The 18,666-nt window shown below is 70.6% G+C and overlaps 5 protein-coding genes across 5 annotated transcripts; 3 read left to right on the forward strand and 2 right to left on the reverse strand.

The window, feature by feature from the left end:
* Window positions 1-760: 760 nt before the first annotated feature.
* AURANDRAFT_6465 (hypothetical protein) lies at window positions 761-1,066 on the forward strand (the record flags this gene model as incomplete). The annotated part of the gene is made up of 1 exon (XM_009034623.1): window positions 761-1,066. A coding segment is annotated over one exon (306 nt), but the record flags the coding sequence as incomplete, so codon positions are not given.
* A 1,693-nt stretch (window positions 1,067-2,759) lies between these two features.
* Window positions 2,760-3,959, reverse strand: AURANDRAFT_19645 (hypothetical protein; the record flags this gene model as incomplete). Its single annotated transcript, XM_009035015.1, has 1 exon — window positions 2,760-3,959. The coding sequence occupies one exon, from the start codon at window positions 3,957-3,959 to the stop codon at window positions 2,760-2,762; it is 1,200 nt and encodes a 399-aa protein (XP_009033263.1).
* Window positions 3,960-4,330: 371 nt separating this feature from the next.
* Window positions 4,331-5,149, reverse strand: AURANDRAFT_4110 (hypothetical protein; the record flags this gene model as incomplete). The annotated part of the gene is made up of 1 exon (XM_009034589.1): window positions 4,331-5,149. A coding segment is annotated over one exon (819 nt), but the record flags the coding sequence as incomplete, so codon positions are not given.
* Window positions 5,150-5,615: 466 nt separating this feature from the next.
* Window positions 5,616-9,874, forward strand: AURANDRAFT_61436 (hypothetical protein; the record flags this gene model as incomplete). Its single annotated transcript, XM_009034948.1, has 3 exons — window positions 5,616-7,869; window positions 7,964-8,908; window positions 9,144-9,874. The coding sequence occupies 3 exons, from the start codon at window positions 5,616-5,618 to the stop codon at window positions 9,872-9,874; spliced, it is 3,930 nt and encodes a 1,309-aa protein (XP_009033196.1).
* A 404-nt stretch (window positions 9,875-10,278) lies between these two features.
* Window positions 10,279-18,410, forward strand: AURANDRAFT_61437 (hypothetical protein; the record flags this gene model as incomplete). The annotated part of the gene is made up of 4 exons (XM_009034949.1): window positions 10,279-13,296; window positions 13,496-15,054; window positions 15,078-18,282; window positions 18,339-18,410. 4 exons carry the CDS (start codon window positions 10,279-10,281, stop codon window positions 18,408-18,410), a joined length of 7,854 nt encoding a protein of 2,617 aa, XP_009033197.1.
* Window positions 18,411-18,666: the final 256 nt, after the last annotated feature.

Genomic DNA, 18,666 nt, shown 5'->3' on the forward strand with positions numbered 1-18,666 from the left:
GACGCGCGGCGACGGCGTCGTGCGCGTCGAGGAGGTCGCGCGCGCGGCGCGCGAGGCGCGCGGCGTCCTTCGCGGCGTCCGTCGCGTCGCCGCGCCGCGCGGCGACGGCCGCCGCGCGCGCGGCGAGGCCCGCGGCCTCCGCGAGGCGGTCGCGGCGCGCGGGGCCGCCGCTCCGCGCGAGCCACTCGAGCCAGCGCGCGAGCGCCGCGTCGCGGTCCACGGACGGCCGCGACGACCGGAGCGCCGCGACGCGGTCGTCGACGAGGCGCCGGCAGCCGCCGTCGCTCGCGTAGAAGGCCGCGAGGTCGCCGGGCGGGCCGGGCGCCGTGCCGGCGCGCGCGCGCGACCGGTACCAGCGCGCGGCGCAGGCCTGCGGCAGCTCGTCGAGCGTCATGAGGAGAGCGCTGGAACCTCGGCTCCCTCGGAGAACAGCAGCATCTCAGCATCTCAATGATGTTTGCCGATGTATCTCCACGAGGCAGCCCCAAAACAGCTCCAACGCTGTAGCCGCGCCGCGCCGCCCCCAGCCGCTACCATGGGCGACGAGGAGTCGAACTACAAGGTCGAGTACCTGGACCTGCCCGAGGATTCGACGGAGGAGAAGGAGTTCGTCTGGGTGGCCCGGGCGGGCAAGGCCCGCGTGACCTACAACAGCGGGAGCGTCTACGAGGGCGACTTTAACGACGAGAAGATGAAGCACGGCACGGGCAAGTTCGTCTGGATGACCCAGGGCGAGGAGGACGAGGAGCCCAAGCCCCTGGCGACCTACGAGGGCGAGTACGCCGACGGGAAGCGCAGCGGCGTGGGCACGATGACGTACCCGTCCGGCGACACGTACACGGGCGAGTGGAAGGACAACAAGATGCACGGCACGGGCACCTACAAGTACAAGAAGACGGACGACATCTACAGCGGGTCCTTCGTCGACGGCGAGAAGGAGGGCGCGGGCACCTACGAGTTCGGCAAGGACTCGTCGCGCCTCGACGGCACGTGGGCCAAGGGCGCGTTCACGTCCGGCGAGTGGCAGTTCAAGGACGCGGGCAACTACCAGGGCACCTTCGAGGGCGGCCAGCCCATCGGGGCCGGCAAGTTCAACTTCGTCACCGCGGGGGGCATCAAGATCGCCCAGGAGGGCGAGTACAAGTCCGACGCGCCCGTCGACCCGGACGCGGCCGAGGACGCGGAGCCGCCCGTGCGAACGTGGCACGGCAAGCCCGTCTTCTCCTCCTAGGCGCGGGGGAGCGGCGCCGGGGCCGCGCGGGGGCGGTACAACCATGTAGATCACCCGGGGCTCTCGAGAGCGGCGCACTTCGTTCGCGTGAGGCTCGCGTGGCCTTCGCGGCGCGTCGAGCCCCTGGCCTGGAGTCGCTTACTGCTAGCCCGGGCCTAGCCGAGACCCACGGGGGAACCGGACTCTCGCTGGGAGGAGCGCCTAGGCGCGTCGCGTCCGGGGTGAGGAACCCCAAAGAGCGCGCTGGTCCAGCGCTCTCGCTGCCTCGTGGCCGTCTGACGCCGGGGAAGCCTCCGGACCTGCCGCGTCCTCTCGCTCGGTCGACCGAACGGGGTTTCGCGGCCAGGGCAGCAGGCGGGGCTGCTGGCCCCAGCCCCGGCGCCGCGGCGCGGCTTGGCGGCGGCGTCGAGGCTCGAGCTGTGGAGGCTGTGGAGCACCCTATCCGCCCAGCTCGTCGCGTGCCCACACGAGAGCCTATCGCAGCTCGTCGTCGCCGCGCACCCACACGACTCGCATCAATGGCCAGCCTCCGCGCCGCGACGACGCTGCTGCGCCGCGGCATTTCGCCCATCAGCCCGCGCGGCGCGCGCGGGCTCGCGCAGAAGAGCTCCTGGCAGGACGCGGCCCTCGCGTCGGCGACGCAGTCCATCAAGGGCGTGGGCCAGGTCGTCTTCCTCGACAAGCCCGCCCAGGGCAACGTCGTCCTCGCGGGCCTCGCCTACGGCGACCCGGCGCTCGCCGTGCTCGCCGCGGTCGGCGGCGCGTCGGCGACGAGCGCAGCGAGGCTCCTCGACGTCGACCGCGGCTCGGTCGACGCGGGCCTCTGCTCCTACAACGGCGTGCTCGTTGGCTGCGCCTTCGCCGCGTTCCTGCCCGGCGCGGTCGCGCCCCTCGCCGCGACCGTCGCCGGCGCCGCGGCGACGGCGCCGCTGTCCGCCGTGCTGAAACGGGCCTGCGGTGCGACGCCGCAGTTCACGCTCGCCTTCAACGCCGTCGCGCTCAGCGCGTTGGCCTACACGAAGCCCTTCGCGGTGCCGCCGCCGCCGGCCGACGCGGCCATCGGCTTCGCGGACGTCGCCGCGACGCCGCTCGTGGGCCTGTCGCAGATCTTCGTCGTCGACTCCCCCGTGACGGGCGCCGCGATCGCCGTCGCCCTCGCCCAGGCCGACACGTCCTACGCGACGCACGCGATCAACGGGTCCGTCGTCGGGTCCGTCGTCGGGCTCGCCGTGGGCGCGGACCCGCACGAGGTCGTCCACGGCCTCTGGGGCTTCAATTCGGCCCTCACCGCGCTCTCCGTGGCCGTCTTCTTCGAGCCCAGCCGGGCGTCCTACGCCCTCGCCGGCGCCGGCGCCGCGTCGACGGCCGTGCTCTTCGGCGGCCTCAAGACGGCGCTCGGCGCCTTCGCGGTGCCCGCGCTCACGCTGCCCTTCTGCGCCGCCGCCGCGACGTGCTACGCGCTCCCCGCCGCGCTCGGCGAAACCGGCGCGCTCCGCCTCAAGTAACCTTGCGCCCTTACGCGGCATCTCTAGACCTCCGTGAGGGAGCCCTCGGCCTTGTCCATGACCTCGACGAGGGAGTGGAGGCGCGCGACGATGGCCGCGACGGCGTCGTCGTCGACGCCGAAGACGCGGATGTCGACAGACGACGGGCGCTTGAAGTTGAATTCCGTGTTGAACTGGTCGTTGGGCGACACGTTCAAGTTCGAGAGCTCGAGGTCGCCGCCGCTCGTCTCGATGATGTCGAGCGCCTGGTTGATGAGGCCCGTGTCGAAGAGGTGGCCCCGGAGCACCAAATCTTTCGACGGCCAGCCGAAGGAGCCCGTCGTCTCCGCGCCGCCCTCGACGCAGGACGCCTGCGCGAGCGCGGCGTAGACGCGGTCGTGGAAGTCGAGGTCGAGCGGCGAGAGCGGCGACCGGATGCCGCCCGCGGTCCTGCCCATGCGCTGGAGGGCCCACTTCACGGGGATCGGGTTCGCCTCGCAGAAGAGGTCGCGGTGGAGCGACTGGAGCGACGCGTCGACCTTCTCCGCGGCGTCGGCGTCGCCCGACCCCGCGGCCGCCATGACCTGCGCGACGGCCGCGGGCGCGACGTTCGCGGTCACGGAGATGACGCCGTCGCCGCCCTGGGTTACGTAGTCCCGCGCCATGCCGTCCTCGCCCGAGTACTGGCGGAAGCCCGCGCCGCAGACGGCCCGGAGGGGCCCGACGCGGTTGTTCGCGCCCGTCGCGTCCTTGAGCCCGACGACGTTCGCGTGCTTGCTCAGCTTCACGGTCGTCTCGACGGTCATGTCGACGCCCGTGCGGCCGGGCACGTTGTAGAGCACAATCGGTAAATCGACGGCGTCGGCGACGGCCGTGAAGTGCGCGAGGAGGCCCGCCTGCGACGGTTTCACGTAGTAGGGCGTCACGACCAGCGCCGCGTCCGCGCCGAAGAGCTTCGCCTGCTTCGTCGCCGCGATGGTCGCCGCCGTGGAGATCGTACCCGTGCCCACGACGATGGGAAGCACGCCGCCGATCTCCTCGCGCGTCGCGGCCATGACCTCCTCCTTCTCCTCGTTCGTGAGGCACGACGCCTCGCCCGTAGTGCCGAGGATGACGACGCCCGCCGTGCCCTCGGCGACGTGCCACCGCAGGAGCGCCCGGAGCGCGTCGAGGTCCACGGCGCCGTCGTCGGCCATGGGCGTCGCCAGCGCCACGAGCGACTTGCCGCCGCCGGGCAGAGGCATGGGCCCCCTCGCCATCATCGTCGTCGACGACCGCGACGACCGCGACGGGCGCAGGGCCCCGAGGCGGCGGGGCGTCGCGTGCGGCCCGAAGGCCGCGCTTTGCGCCGCGAGGATTAGCGCGAGGAGCACGCGCATCAGGTTTTAAAGCTCGAGATCTTGGCGGCTCGGAGCGAGCGCTTCGCCGAAGCGGCGTGCCCCACGACGCCGCGGCAAAAAACACGCGCTCGGCCCGACCAACCCCAAAAACAGCTGGCGTATCGCGAGACGATGCTTTTTACATCCCCACAATATCAGGACGCCGCCGCCGGGCAGACGAGGCCGCGGAGGTCCGCGACAACTTGACCCAGGGAGATGCCCGGGTTCTTGCGCGCGTGCTGGTACATGGCGACGCCGAGCACGGAGAAGAAGAAGCCGGCGTACTCCTGGTCCGTGATGTGGGAGTCGCCGACGACCCAGGTCGACACGATGACGACGCCAAAATTGCGGACGAGCGACGTGATCCGCAGTGTGAGCGCGGACGTCGCCTGGACCATCAAATTCGTCGCGAGGTTGACGACGACGCCGCCCATGCTCGCCGCCACGAAGGGCAGCGGGTTCGCGGCGACCTTGGCGCAGGCGTCGCCCACGTCCTCGAGCAGGAGCGACGTGATCGCGAGCGCGACGATCGCCGCGGGCCCCATGACGAAGAGCCCCTCGACGGACCCAAACTTGCGGTCCACGAGGAGGATCTGCATCGTGATGAGCTTGATGGCCTCGAAGACCTCGGACGCGAGCATGACCGCGACGCCGTACGCGGACATGTGGACCTCGCCCTGGACGGCGACGGCCGTGCCCGCGGAGATGATCAGGATCGACAATACCAGAACCGCGCTCGGCCGCTCGAGGCGGCTCACGAACAATAGGACCATCAGCACCACGGGCGCGAAGGCCTTCAAGATCTGCACGAAGGCGACGCTGTTGTAGAGGTACGCGACGTTGCCCGTCGTCAAACACAGCGCGAGCGCGGCGCCGATGGGGCCGACGCGCGTCGCGTAGAACGACGGCGTCATGCCCGCGAGCTGCTCCGACGACGCCAGCCCGGCGTAGAGCGCGCCGCCGCTCAGGCACGTCGACAGGCACAGACCCATGAGCGACAGGAAGCTGCCGTAGGGAAAGTCGATGTCGACGAGGATGTGCTTATTCAGGAAGATGAGGCAGGGCCCGGCGAGGCAGTAGAGCGCCGTCGCCGCGACGGCGCGCACGACGCCGCCGAACTTCTTGGGCCGCTCCTCGCGCGGGCTCTTGGGGTTCTCGGCGTCGAGCTCCAACGCCTTGGCGTCGTCGTCCGTGCGCGGCACCTGGCTGTACTTGCCCTTGGACGACCGCGCGTGCGCCGCGTCCTGCGGCTGCGGCATGGCGGGGTGTGCAGCTGTGGTGTTAATGTGGCGTCGCGAGCGGTTTCGCAGCTGTGCTGTTCGCTTCGCGTCGCGAGGCGGACGGCGCGGTGCCTCCAGGGCGCGCGTCTCACGATCGTCGTGTCGTCACAATTGCCACGGGACTTCAACACCTTTGTTTTACCCCCGAAACGGATGCCTCAGCCCACGATGGCAGCCTTGAGGAGTGTCTGAGGCGTGTTCGTAAACAGGCGCGGCGATCGTCTGAAGGTGCGCCGAAATAATGCTGCGCGTCATGCCGCCCGGCGGCGGCGGGCGCAGTTCCCTCCACGGCAGCCTGCCGGGCGGCGGGCGCAGCAGCCTGCACGCGTCGCTCCCCGGCGGGCTGCCCGGCGCGTCGGCCCCGGGCCCGCGGGGCCCGCCGCGGGCGGCCCGGGGCCTCAAGCGCCAGGAGAGCGCGTCGCTGGGCGTGCGCCGGTCGCAGGACGCGCAGCGGAAGAGAGACCTCGAGCTCCGCGCGTCGCAGCAGCCGCCGTCGCCGACGGGCGACGAGCCCCGGAAGCGCGGCACGTTCCACGGCGGCGCGCGCGCGACGTTCAACCGCAACTCGCGGGGCACGTTCCGCGGGGCCATCGGCGGCCTGCTCCGCACGTCCAAGGTCGACCCGGAGCCGGAGCCGGCCGAGGAGACGGACTGGGACGACTTCGTCGACGCCGCGGTCGGCGACGAGGATCTGGACGAGCTCGACGCGCGGTTCCCCGTGCTGACGACGGCGTCGCGGACGTTCCGCGTGATCGACGCCTGCGGGCTCGTCGCCGTGGTCTTCGTCGCGTTCTGGACGCCGTTCCGCGTCGCGTTCGTCGAGCGGGACGACGTCGCGTACGACGCCGTCGAGGACCTGATCTCGCTGGCCTTCTTCGCGGACATGGCGCTGCGCTTCAACACGGCCTTCCGCCACGACAACGGCATGCTCGAGCGGCGGCGGTCCGTCATCGCGGCGCGCTACTGCCGGGGCAGCTTCCTCTTCGATTTGCTCGCGACGGTGCCCTGGAGCCGAATCATCGTCGACGGCGCGGGCCGGACGGCCTACGTCAGCGACCGCTACCGCGTGCCCGTGCTGCCCATGTTCCGGGCCCTGCGCCTCGCGTGGATGCCGAGGCTGCGCGAGTACCTGGGCAAGGGCGCGCAGCGCCTCGACGTGAACCAGGGCTTCGCGCGGCTGGCCTACATCGCCGTCCTGCAGCTCGTCATCACGCACACGCTCGGCTGCATCTGGTACATCATCGGCAAGTGCGACGTCGCGTCGCGGGACGCGCGCGAGGACGTCATCTGCGTGAGCTCCTTCGGTTTGGACGACGATCTCGCGTACTTCGCCGCCTCGGGCGCGGACGGCTATTCGTCGCGGTGCACGTGGCTCGAGCTCTACGACATGCGGCGGGGCACGAACGTGGAGAAGTACGTCGCCGCCGTCTACTGGGCCTTCTCGACGCTCACGACCGTCGGCTACGGCGACATTAAAGCCTCGACGAACGACGAGCGGCGCTTCGCGATGATCGTCATGCTCACGGGCGTGTCGTGGTACGCGTACATCGTGTCGACGACGTCGTCGATCATGGCGACCTTCGAGTGGGAGAGCAACCGCATCCGGGAGCGCATGCTCAAGGTGTCGGGGTTCCTGCGGGAGAACAAGCTCCCCGACGACCTGAGCCGCCAGATGGTGCGGTTCTACAACCATTTCTACAGTTCGAACACGTGGAAGATGGCGTCCTACGACGGGTCCGAATTGCTGCAGGTCATGCCGCCGACGCTGCGCTGCGACGTCATCTTGTATGTGGAGCGGGACTTGATAGCAAAAATCCCGTTCCTGGACAACAAGTGCGGCGCGTTCATCGCGGACCTCGTCGTCATGCTCCAGCCGTGCTCCGTGTCCGCGGGCGAGTACGTCATCCGCGAGGGCACGATCGCCAACGAGATGTTCTTTCTCGTCAAGGGCAAGGCCGTCGTTTTAGCGAAGGGCGCCAAGGTCCACGCGTTCAACGCGGGGTCCTACTTCGGCGAGGTCGGCTGCATCCGCGGCGCGGTGCGCACGGCGTCGATCAAGGCCATCATGCGATCCGAGCTCCAGACGCTCCACAAGTCGTCCCTCCTCAGCCTCATCGAGGAGTACCCGGACACGCGCGACGAGCTCAACATCACCGCGGACGCGCGGACCGCCGACACGGTCCAAGTCATGGCCAAGTCGCCGGGCCCGAAGCCCGGCGTGTCCCGCCAGACCTCGGGCCGGAAGCAGTCCATCTGCTCGCCGGGCCTCGCGCGCCAGACCTCCGACCGGAGCTACAAGGCGCCGCCGGCCGACGCGGCCCCGGGCGGCGACGCCGTCACGACGCGCCACCTCAAGGACATGGTCAAGCGCGAGCTCGCCGCGTCCCGGACGGAGATCGCCGCGCTCGTCCGCGCCGTCGTCGCCCGCGAGCTCGACGCCCAGAACTCGGACGCGGGACCCCTGTCGCCGGCCGCCCGGCCCCGCGTCGTCGCGAGTTAACATTGTTGAACCTTTCACGACGCTCTTTATTAAAGCCGCGCCCCGCCAACACTGCTAGTTGAACTTCACGATGCTCATTTGAGCCGCAGCCAGCCTGATGGGCTGCCTCGTCCGGTGGCTCGCGGTCGCCGGCGCCCATGTGCTCGCCGTTGCCGCACCGGAGGCGCTGCCGCGTCCGGACGTGGCGCTCTGCACGCCGGGCGGCGCCGCGCCGGGCTGCGCCTTCGCGGTGGCCACCATGGCCTCCGCGCCGTCGCTGCCGGAGCTCGAGCTCTTCGTGCGCACGCTCGCGCGCTTCGACGGGTCGCGGCCGCTCTACGTCGCCGTCGACGCCGCCGCCGGCGCCTGGCTCCGGGCGCAGACGTTCATGGCGGCCGTCGCGCTCGACGTGCTCGAGAAGTACGGCCCGCGCGGCCGCGACGGCCTCAAGCGCCAGAAGCACCGCAACGCGACGGACCCCTGGCTCTCTTTGCAGCTGGAGAAGACGACGGTCATGGAGGCCGCGCTCGACGCGGGCCACGCCGGCGTCCTGTTCGCGGACGCGGACGTGATCTGGCTGAGCCCGCTGCCCGCGATGGGGCCCGAGGCCCTGGGCGTGAGCCGCTGCCTCTGCAGCAAGCACACGGAGCGCCGCTACGGCCGCTACAACGGTGGCATGGTCTTCGCGCGGAACGCGTCCGTGCTAGACGTCTGGCGCCGCGCGTCCGTCGGGAGCCGCTACTACGAGCAGTCGGCGCTCGAGGACGTCGTCCGCGCGGTCCCGAGCTTCCTCCTGCCCCGCGAGGCCGACGTCGCCGCGCTCTACCTCCTCAAATCCCACTCCCACGACGGCCGCGACCACGCGGCGGACCTCGAGCTCGCGGACGACAACGCGACGGTCCTCTGGATGCGGCGGCCGCTTCTGAGCGCGCACGGCCACGTGCTCCCGGGGCCCCAGTACGCGCGCTGGGCCCGGCCCGCGGCGGACCGCCTCCGGGCCGTGTTGGGCCGGTCCGTCATCCGCGACGACCTCTGCGCGACGCACGCGGCGCTTTGTAAAGATCCGGGGTAATCTTTGCTTCATGTTTCGCTACGAGGTCCCTTTCGCTTGCCAACGGACTCTGAGCACCTCAAAAAACGAGCCAAGCCCGAAGCCGCACGCGCGCACCCTCAAGAAGCGTCCAACGATGCTATTCGTAGCTCTCGCATCGGCGACCATTGCATCCGCAATAAAGACGTCGCCAGCGGCGCTGCGCCAATTCGGAGCGCTCTCCACGCACGGCGTGGCAGCGACGCGCTTCGCCGACGCCAAGGACGCGTACGCACTCCTCGAACCCATCCGAGACGCCTTCGACGAGCTGCGCTCCGTGCATCCGGACGCGCTGGCGCCGCAGCTGGAGCCGCCGGCGCCGGGCACGACGCTGCACGCCAAGGACGCGAAGTTCCATTGCTACGCGGCGGGAACCACGCGCGCGATGCGATGGCTCTACGCCGCCGACGAGTCCACGCTGGAGCTCTTCGAGCCGCTGGCGGCGCACTTCCGGCCCCACTTCGACATGACCGTGTCGGCCGCGGGCTGGGACGGCGACGGCGACGGCGCGCCGCTGACCGTGCTCTCGGCCGCCAGCTTCGTAGCGGTCGTCGGCGCCGACGAGGGCATCTCGGACGAGATCGCCCGCTGGCACGAGGACTGGGGCGCCTGCGGCGACCACGAGGCGTTCAGCGTGCTGCTTCCCATGCATCATGTTGACATCACCGCCCAAAAAGCCTACCGGCTCGAGTATCGGACGTGGGAGAACGACCGCGTCAACGTCTACGACTATCAGCTCGGCGACGCGGTCCTCGTCGACGGCCGCGCGCCCCACCGGACGGCGCCCTTCTCCGCGGCGGACCTCGAAGAGGCCGACGGCGTCCGCGTCCTCGTGTGCCTCAACTTCGCGTCCACGGACCCCGCGGCGCGCGACGGCCAGCTCGACACGATGCGGAGGCAGACGCCCAACTTCTTCCACCTGCCCCACTAAGGGTATGTCGCCTAGAGAGCTGCACGCCTGAGCGCCGTGGAAAATGTGCTACAAATTGCACTTCTGGCAAAATTAGTGAAGGTTTTTGTTTACCTCACCGTCCGCAGGATCTATATACTATTTTGCAGTGTGTCGCGGTGCACACGTCCGAGCAGCAACATAAAACTTTTAATGAGTGGTTTAAAGCGAGCGCAGCGAGCAACCTCAATCAAACGAGTGGCCGATAGCTCGCGAAGCGAGCTTGCCGGCCGTAGGCTTGTATTGAACTGATCGTGAACCATTCCCGGCGGCAAAAGAATCGGATAGTGAACCATTCCCGGCGGCAAAAGAATCGGCCCGACGCCCGGGACAGCCCAGCTTCTCTCAAACTGGCGCGGCGTGAGAAGCCAAGACGTCCACTCGGTATGCTCGCGCTGCTGCTGCTGCTCCGGGCGGCCGCCGCGACGACCGACGACGTGGTCGTTCAGCGCGGCGCCGTCGATCACGCCACGGTGGCAGCCCTCGCGGCGGACATCGCCGGGCAGCCCGCGGCCAAGGGCTGGATGGCCGTGCCCGGCGCCGTCGCGGCGCTCCTCGGCGACGCCGGCGCCGTCAAGGCGCCCTACCGCGTCGCCGCCGGCGCCGTCGAGGCGCACCGCGACACGGAGGACGGCGCGGCCGTCGACGGCGACGTGTCCGTGCTCTACGTCGGCGCGGACGCCGGCGCGACGTTCGTCCTCGTCGACGCGGCCACGGGCGCGGAGACGCGCGTCCCCGTCGAGGCCGGGACGCTCATCCGCTGGCGCAACGGGCGCTTCTCGCACCGCGTCGACGCGGAGGACCAGCGCCGCGCGCTCCTCGGGCCGGCCGCGCCCAAGGCCGGCGGCGGGCTCCGCGCGGTCGGCAACGCGCAGGCGGACGACGGCCTCCAGTGCGCGTCGGGCGAATTCGCGATCACCTTCGGGTACCGGCCGTCCGGCGCGGCCTGGGGGTCCATGAACTCCTACCCGGACGCGGAGGAGATGTGCCTCGCGCCGTCGTGTTTCGTGAAGACGTTCCAGCTCACGGAGACCATCGACGAGGCCGCGGGCCTCTCCTTCGCCGTCGTCGACGCCGGCTCGCCCCAGTCCGAGGCGTCCGTGCGCGTCTACGGCGACGACGAGATCACGTGGTACTTCTGCATCGACTCCGACGGCTCCGTGAGCCGCTACCCGTCCGCGGCGCCGACGGCGTCCGCGCGGCCCACGCCGGGCCCGTCCGCGGCGCCGACGACGACGGCGCCGTCGGCGCCGTCCGTCACGCCGACGACGAGCGCGCCGTCCGCGACACCGACGACCGCGGCGCCCACGACGGCCGCGCCGACGGTCGTCTCGTGCGCGTCCCGGGTCGCGGCGGGCAGCTGCGGCGGCGCGCGACTCCTCGGCTACGCCTTCGACGACGCCAACGCCTGCGCGAACCGCGCCGCCGCGACGAAGACCTGCGGCGCCCACCTCCAGTACTCGCCGCGCGTCGACGAGGTCGGCTGCTGGTGCTGCCCGGAGGCCTTTGAGCCGCCCGGCGACGCGTCGTCCGAGTTCGCGCTCTACGAGATCCGGGCCTGCGACGCGCCGACGGCGGCGCCGTCGGACGCGCCGTCCTTCTCGCCGACGCCCTACCCGTCGCCGTCCTGCGGCTTCTACGCGACGCTCTTCAGCGCGACGTTCCTCCCGAGCGGCGCCGCGTGGGCGTCCGCGCGCGCGTCCGTCTTCTACGGCACCTGGGACGCGGACCGGGACCCCGCGACGAACCCGCTCATCGCGACGCTCGCCTACCCGTTCCCGGATCTCGACTACCTCTGCGTGGCGCCGGGCTGCTACACGCTCGTCTTCGAGGGCGACGCGGACGGCCTGCGCTTCACGATCGCGTCGCCCGTCGCGGACCAGACGGTCACCGTGGAGACGTCGGACCTGGCCTTCTGCACGGACGAGGAGGGCCACTTCGACAGGGCGCCGACGGCCGCGCCGACGGCGACGGCGAGCCCGAGCCGCGCGCCGTCCGCGGGCGGGCTCGCGCTCGCGGAGCCGTGGAACTGCACGAACGGCACGGCCGCGCAGGTCCTGCCCTACGGCGACGCCTACGTCATCGCGGCGCTCGACGGCGGCTCGGGCACCTACCGCGTCAACCGTTATCTGGACGTGCCGAGCGGCGCCCAGGTCAACGCCGTCGCCATGGTCGGCGGCCGCGTCGTCGCGGCCGTCGACGGACGACTCTGCGCCGTCGACGGCGACGGGTCGCTCCGGTGCCTCGACGGCGCGCTCGGCGAGGCCTCGCCGGACGCCGCCGCGGGCCTGTTCGGGTCCTACTACTACGCGGCGCGGCCCGGCGCGCCGGCGTCGACCGGCGCGTTCTACTGGGTCGAGGACGCGCTCGGAGACGCCGCGGCGTACCGCGGCGCGGCGCCGTTCCGCGTCGCGGACGCGCTATTCCCCCACGGCGGCGTCCACGACGTCGCCGGCATCGTGGAGCAGCCCGGCGACGACGATCTGATTTTGGATGGGATCCTGGGCGGCGCGTATCTGGTGGGCCTCGGCTGCGGCTTCGAAGTCCTCGTGGTCCGGTTGCACGAGGACTCGGGCGCGCCCGAGGCCTACGCGGTCATGACGCCGCCGAGCACCGTGGCCTGGAACGGCGCGGACCCGCAGGCCCTGGTCACGTCGGGCTTCGGCGCGGCCTGGGCCTTTGGCAAGGGCGCGGGCACGCGCGCGTTCTTCGCGGAGAACGCGGGCCTCGGCGTCTTCGAGGTCCTCTTTCCGCTGACGGTGCCCGAGACCTACTGGAATTTCGACGACGACGAGGACGACGACGTCTACGTGCCCGTCGTGCCCGCGACGTCGCCGACGCCGACGCCGCGGCCCACGGCGAAGCCGACGGACGCGCCCGCGGACCTGACCTGCCTCGCGAAGATCGTCTCCGAGGGCGCCTGCGACCCGCCCGCGAGCAACCAGTCGTCCATGGGCCTGCTCAACGCCTACGACACGCCCGAGGAGTGCGCCGAGGCCATCCTCAGCGGCAACGACGCCACCGGCTGGAGCGCGGAGACGGAGCCGGCGACGAACCACGACTTCGCGCAGATCTGCGGCAAGCGGACCTTCATCTACGGCGACGTGTGGTGGGGCACGATCTGCAACTGCTGCACGAACTCCATCATCAACACGAATCCGACCTGGACCCACTACGACATCTACACCTACGACTGCGACTTCCCCGAGGACGTCGTCGCCGGGTCGCGCCTCGACGACTGCCCGGGCTTCGAGCCCTGCGAGAAACCGCCGCCGCTCGTCTGCCCCGGCACGATCGAGTGGACGCCCCACGCCATCAACGACGGCGCCGTCTGGGCGCCGTCGTCGCTCAAGGTCGCGGACCTCGACGGCGACTGCTGCGTCGACTTTGTGGTCACCGACTGTGTGCAAATCAACCAGTGAGCTGGGACGTCGGGGCCAAACTTGAGAATTCTCTAGCTCGGTCAAATCGAAGTCGATTCGGCTGATTTTTGGACGAATCGATTGCTCTCAGCGAGTTCTCGAAGCACGGCGGAAGTGATCGTGTCAAAACATTCGAATACGCGCACATTGAAGTCGGGTTGAAGATTTGATTTGCACACAGGTCACGGAGGAGAGCGGCGCGTCCAACTCCGTGGGCAACCGCGTGTCGACGTACCGCAACGACTGCGCCCAGAACTTCACGGAGATCCTAGAAGCCTACGACTTCTGCCCCGCGGGCAGCGACATCGGCGACATCGACGGCGACTGCGACCTCGACGTCGTCGCGACCGTCAAGCACGGCATCGACCGCGGCCGCCAGCAGGGCGACGTCAACTGGTACGAGAACTGGGAGGCGACCTTCGTGGCCCAGCGCCCCGTCTCCGGCGCGCCGGGCGGCGTCGAGACGCCCAACTACGACCACAACTACCCCTGGGGCGTCGAGATTGTCGACGTCGACGGCGACGGCGACCAGGACGTCGTCGTCAGCGACTGGGGCGACGGCCACGTCCAGTGGTACGAGAACTCGGGCGGACCGGACATCACCTTCGCCCTGCACGAGGTCGGCTACGCCGCCTCGACGTCCTACGCCGTCGTCGCGGCCGACGTCGACGGCGACGGCGACGTCGACCTCCTCGCCGGCTCCGCGCGGACCTACGCGATGACGCTCTTCGAGAACCTCGGCGACGCGCTGACCTGGACGGCGCACGCCGTCGCGACGCCGGACACGACCTACGGCGTCTCCGTCGCGGACGTCGACGGCGACGACGACCTCGACCTCCTCAGTTCGTCGCACGAGGCGGCCGACGACGCGGTCTGCTGGTTTTCGAACCTCGGCGGCCTGGCCTTCGACCGCGCCTGCCTCGCGGGCTCCGCGGAGGCCTTCAGCGTCGCCGCCGCGGACTTGGACGGCGACGACGACATGGACATCATCTCCGGCGAGACCGCGTGGTACGAGAACGACGGCGCCGAGGGCTTTTCGCGCCGCTTCGTCCACGCGACGCCCAACGGCGCCGCGGTCGTCGTCGCGGACGTCGACGGCGACGGCGACCTCGACATCGCCGCCGTGTCCATGGGCCGCGCGGACTTCGACTTCGAGGACCGGGACACCTACGAGTGCCAGTATCTCACGGACCTCGGCCAGGCGGGCTTCGCGGGCGACTGCACGGGCTTCATCTCCTGGTTCGAGAACGACTGCTCCATCGCCACGCTGTCGCCGACGGCCGGCAACGCCGACGGCGGGTCGGGCGTCGAGGTCGTCTGGCGGGGCCCGAGCGACGAGGCGGGCTACAACGACGGCGTCAACTGCCAGGGCGACCCGCCCTTCGCGTCGACGCCCTTCCCGACGCTCGAGCCGACGGATTACCGGGTGAGCGACCTCCGCGAATATTTCTTCCCGACGGCCGCGCCGTCCGTGTCGCCGTCCCTCGCGCCCACGCCCTACCCGTCGCCGGACTGCGCGTACCCGTCGCACGCGTTCGCCGCGGAGTTCCTGCCGTCCGGCGCGGACTGGGGCCCGGTCACGGCGTCCGTCTATTGGGGCACCTGGGACGAGGAACGGGACGTCGACATGAACCCCTTGATCACGCAGCTCTCGCACCCGTTCCCCGACGTCGACTACCTCTGCATCTTCACGGGGTGCTACACGCTCGTCTTCGAGATCGACGGCGTCGCCGAGGGGTTGTCGTTCACCATCTCGTCCGAAGCGACTCGCAGCACCTGAGCCTCGACGGGAGCGACGGCACGGAGACGATGACGATCAACGGGACGCAGAAGCTCGCGCTCTGCGCGGACGCGGACACGGGCGAGTTCAACCACGCGCCGACGGCCGCGCCGTCCCTCTCCATGCCGCCGAGCTACGGGCCGTCCCAACCGCCGAGCTACGCGCCGAGCGCGACGCCGTCGACGTACGCGCCGAGCGCCACGCCGTCGATGAACTTCCCGACCGTGAGCGGCGACTACTGCGCCGCGGTCGCGTTCCCCGCGATGGCCTGCTCCCAGAGCCTCGAGTTCCTCGGCTTCGACTTCGTCGACGCCAACGCGTGCGCACACGGCGCGAGCCGGGAACGGAAATGCGCCGGGCGCATCCACTACTCGGCGACGCGCAACGACGAGTACGGCTGCTGGTGCTGCGATTCCGACGCGTTGTACGTGAGCAACGACGACTTCGACGTCTACGACGTCGTGCTCTGCGGGGATCCATCCGCGGCGCCGTCGTCGATGCCCCTGGCGGCGCCCACGGCCGCGCCCACGTCGACGCCGTCGGCTCCGCCGTCCTTTTTGCCGACGCCGTACCCGTCGCCGGACTGCGCGTACCCGTCGCACACGTTCGCCGCGGAGTTCCTGCCGTCCGGCAAAGACTGGGCCCAGGTCACGGCGTCCGTCTATTGGGGCACCTGGGACGAGGAACGGGACGTCGACATGAACCCGTTGATCACGCAGCTCTCGCACCCGTTCCCCGACGTCGACTACCTCTGCATCTTCACGGGATGCTACACGCTCGTCTTCGAGATCGACGGCGTCGCCGAGGGCCTGTCGTTCACCATCTCGTCCGAAAGCGACTCGCAGCACCTGAGCCTCGACGGGAGCGACGGCACGGAGACGATGACGATCAACGGGACGCAGAAGCTCGCGCTCTGCGCGGACGCGGACACGGGCGAGTTCAACCACGCGCCGACGGCCACACCGACGTTGAGCCTCGTGCCGAGCTACGGGCCGTCCAGCCCGCCGAGCTACGCGCCGAGCCCGACGCCGTCCACCTACGCGCCGAGCGCCGCGCCGTCGTCGCGGCCGACGGAGTCCTTCCCGCCGAGCGCCGGCCCGACGGCCTCCGCGGCGCCGACGGCGCCCGTCTGCGCCCACCTCGCCTACCCGGAGACGGCCTGCCCCGGCGACGCGGCGCTCCTCGGCTTCTACGGCAGCAAGAACGCGTGCGCGCGCGCCGCCGCGGGCGAAGCGTCGTGCGGGGGCTTCATCATGTTCGCCGCGGGCTCGGCCTGCTACTGCTGCGCCGTCGACGCCTTCGCTCCCTCCGCGGCGCCGACGTACCCCATCCCGTCGCCGAACCCGACGCCGCTGACCCTCGCGTGGTCGACGCGGCCGCACAACTGCTCCGCGACGGGCGCGATGCTCCGCCCCCACAAGGTCTTCGCCGGGGGGCTCTACACGGTCGTCGTCGGCGCGCCGGACGCCGTCGCCTACGACGTGCCCGCGGGGCTCTCCGTCGCCGACGTCGACGGCGCCGCGGCCGTGCATTTCGAGGGCGAGACGTACCCGCTGATGGCGATCTTCGGCGGCTCGGTGAGCAAGCTCTGCCCCTTCGACGCCCAGAACGTGACGTGCTTCCCCGGCGCGCTCGCGGCGCCCGTCGGCAACAACGCGGCGCCGTCCGTCGCCGCCGTCGTCGGGACGAGCTACCACTACGCGTACCGCCCCGGCGCGCCGAACGCCGACGGCGTCTTCTACCGCGCGACGGGCATCTACGGCCTCGCCCCGACGCTCGACGTCGCGAGCGACGCGTTCGCCGTGTCGTCGGCGCTCTTCGACGGCGCCGTCGGCGACGTCGCGGCGCTGGTCGAGGACGGCGACGACCTCATCGTCGACGGCGTCGCGCGCGCCTACCTCGTGGGCCTCGGCTGCGCCTACGAGGCCTTCGTCGTGCGCCTCGACGCCGCCGGCGCGCCGGAGGCCTACGCCGTCGTCGCGTCGGCCGTGGACTGGAACGGCGGGCCGCCGGGGGCCGCGAGCCCGTGCTTCTCCGCGGCGTTTACGGTCGACGGGGACCGCGCGGTCTTCCAATCCGACGACGGCGACGGGCTCTTCGAGCTGGCGACGCCGCTCGTCGTCGACGACGCGTGCTGGAACACGGGATCGGGCGGCCACGTCGCCTGCGCCGGCGCGACCGTCGTCAGGCGGGCCGCCGCGGGGCCCGCGGCCGGCGACGGCTTCGCGTGCGCGGACGCGGCGTCGAACCTCCCGACGACGAACAACCCGACGGCGGCGCCGTCGACGGCGACGCCGACTACGCTGACGCCCTCGCCGCCGCCCACGCGCGCGCCCTCGTCGCCCCCGACGCCCGGCCAGGGCCTCGACATCGTCACGGAGGTCGTCCCCTTCGACTGCGGCGCGCACAGCAACCCCATCCAGGTGCTCAAGTTCGCGCTCGCGGACACGAAGCACTACGTCATGGAGCTCAACCTCGACACGGGCGAGTACGAGGAGCTCTACAACTTCGAGGTCGCCAAGGTCAACGGCTACGCGACCGTCAACGCGGCCGCGGTCTTCGACGCGGGCAACAACTCCTTCTACCCCTTCGCGAACTTCAACGACGAGCTCTGCGTCTTCAGCGCCAACGCGCGCACCTGCGTCGGCGACTTGAAGGTCTCGTCGGCGAGCTCGGGGGCCATCGTCGGCGACACCTACTACTACGCGTGCGCGACGTGCGGCGCCGAGAACATCGGGCCCCAGTGGATCTACACCGTCTTCTCCATCGGCCAGCCGGCGCCCGTCTTCTCGGAGCGGAGCGACCTGATCCTGCGCCTGCGGCGCGAGCTCTGGTACGAGGCGTCGTCCAAGGGCAACATCTACGACTGGGCGTCGCTCGTCGAGGGCGGCGCGGAGCTCGTCGACGACGACGACGCCTCCGGCAAGTACCTCATCGGCATGAACCCCAAGGTCACGAAGATCGTCGTCGTCAAGATCGACGAGGCGACGGGCCAGGCCGGGTCCTACGCCGTCATCCCCGTCGAGACGGACTGGAACGGCCAGACGCCCGTGTCGGGCTGGTCGCGGCGCAACGGCGGCTCGAGCCCGTTCGGCGCCGCGTTCACCTACCAGACCGACGACTACGACCGCGTCTTCTTCACGTCCAACGACGCCTGGGGCTTGTTCGAGCTCGAGCTGCCCTTCCGCGTCAACGCGGACTGCTGGAACAGCGGCCTCGACAACTCCGCGCACGTGACCTGCAGGGCAGGACAAGAGAGCGAAATTCCCAACTTCAAAGGCTCCTTTCTCGGCCGTTTTCCACTCGTTTCGGCTGATTCTTGGACGAGCGATCATCTCTCGGAACGGTCTCGAAGCGTGAATGCTTTCTCCGGGACGCGCGCGCGCGGAACACTCACGTTAAAGCGACGTTGAATCACCCTTATGCTGCCCAGGTGACCTGCCACGCGGGCCGCGGGCCCGCGGCGTGGATCACGTACCGCATGAAGTCCGAGGAGACCTACTACAACGACGGCATGAACTGCCACCCCTACCGCGTCGCCATCGACGAGACCCTCGCGCCCGCGGCGACGT

This window comes from Aureococcus anophagefferens, assembly GCF_000186865.1.
Source record: "Aureococcus anophagefferens unplaced genomic scaffold AURANscaffold_2, whole genome shotgun sequence".
Lineage (NCBI taxonomy): Eukaryota > Pelagophyceae > Pelagomonadales > Pelagomonadaceae > Aureococcus > Aureococcus anophagefferens.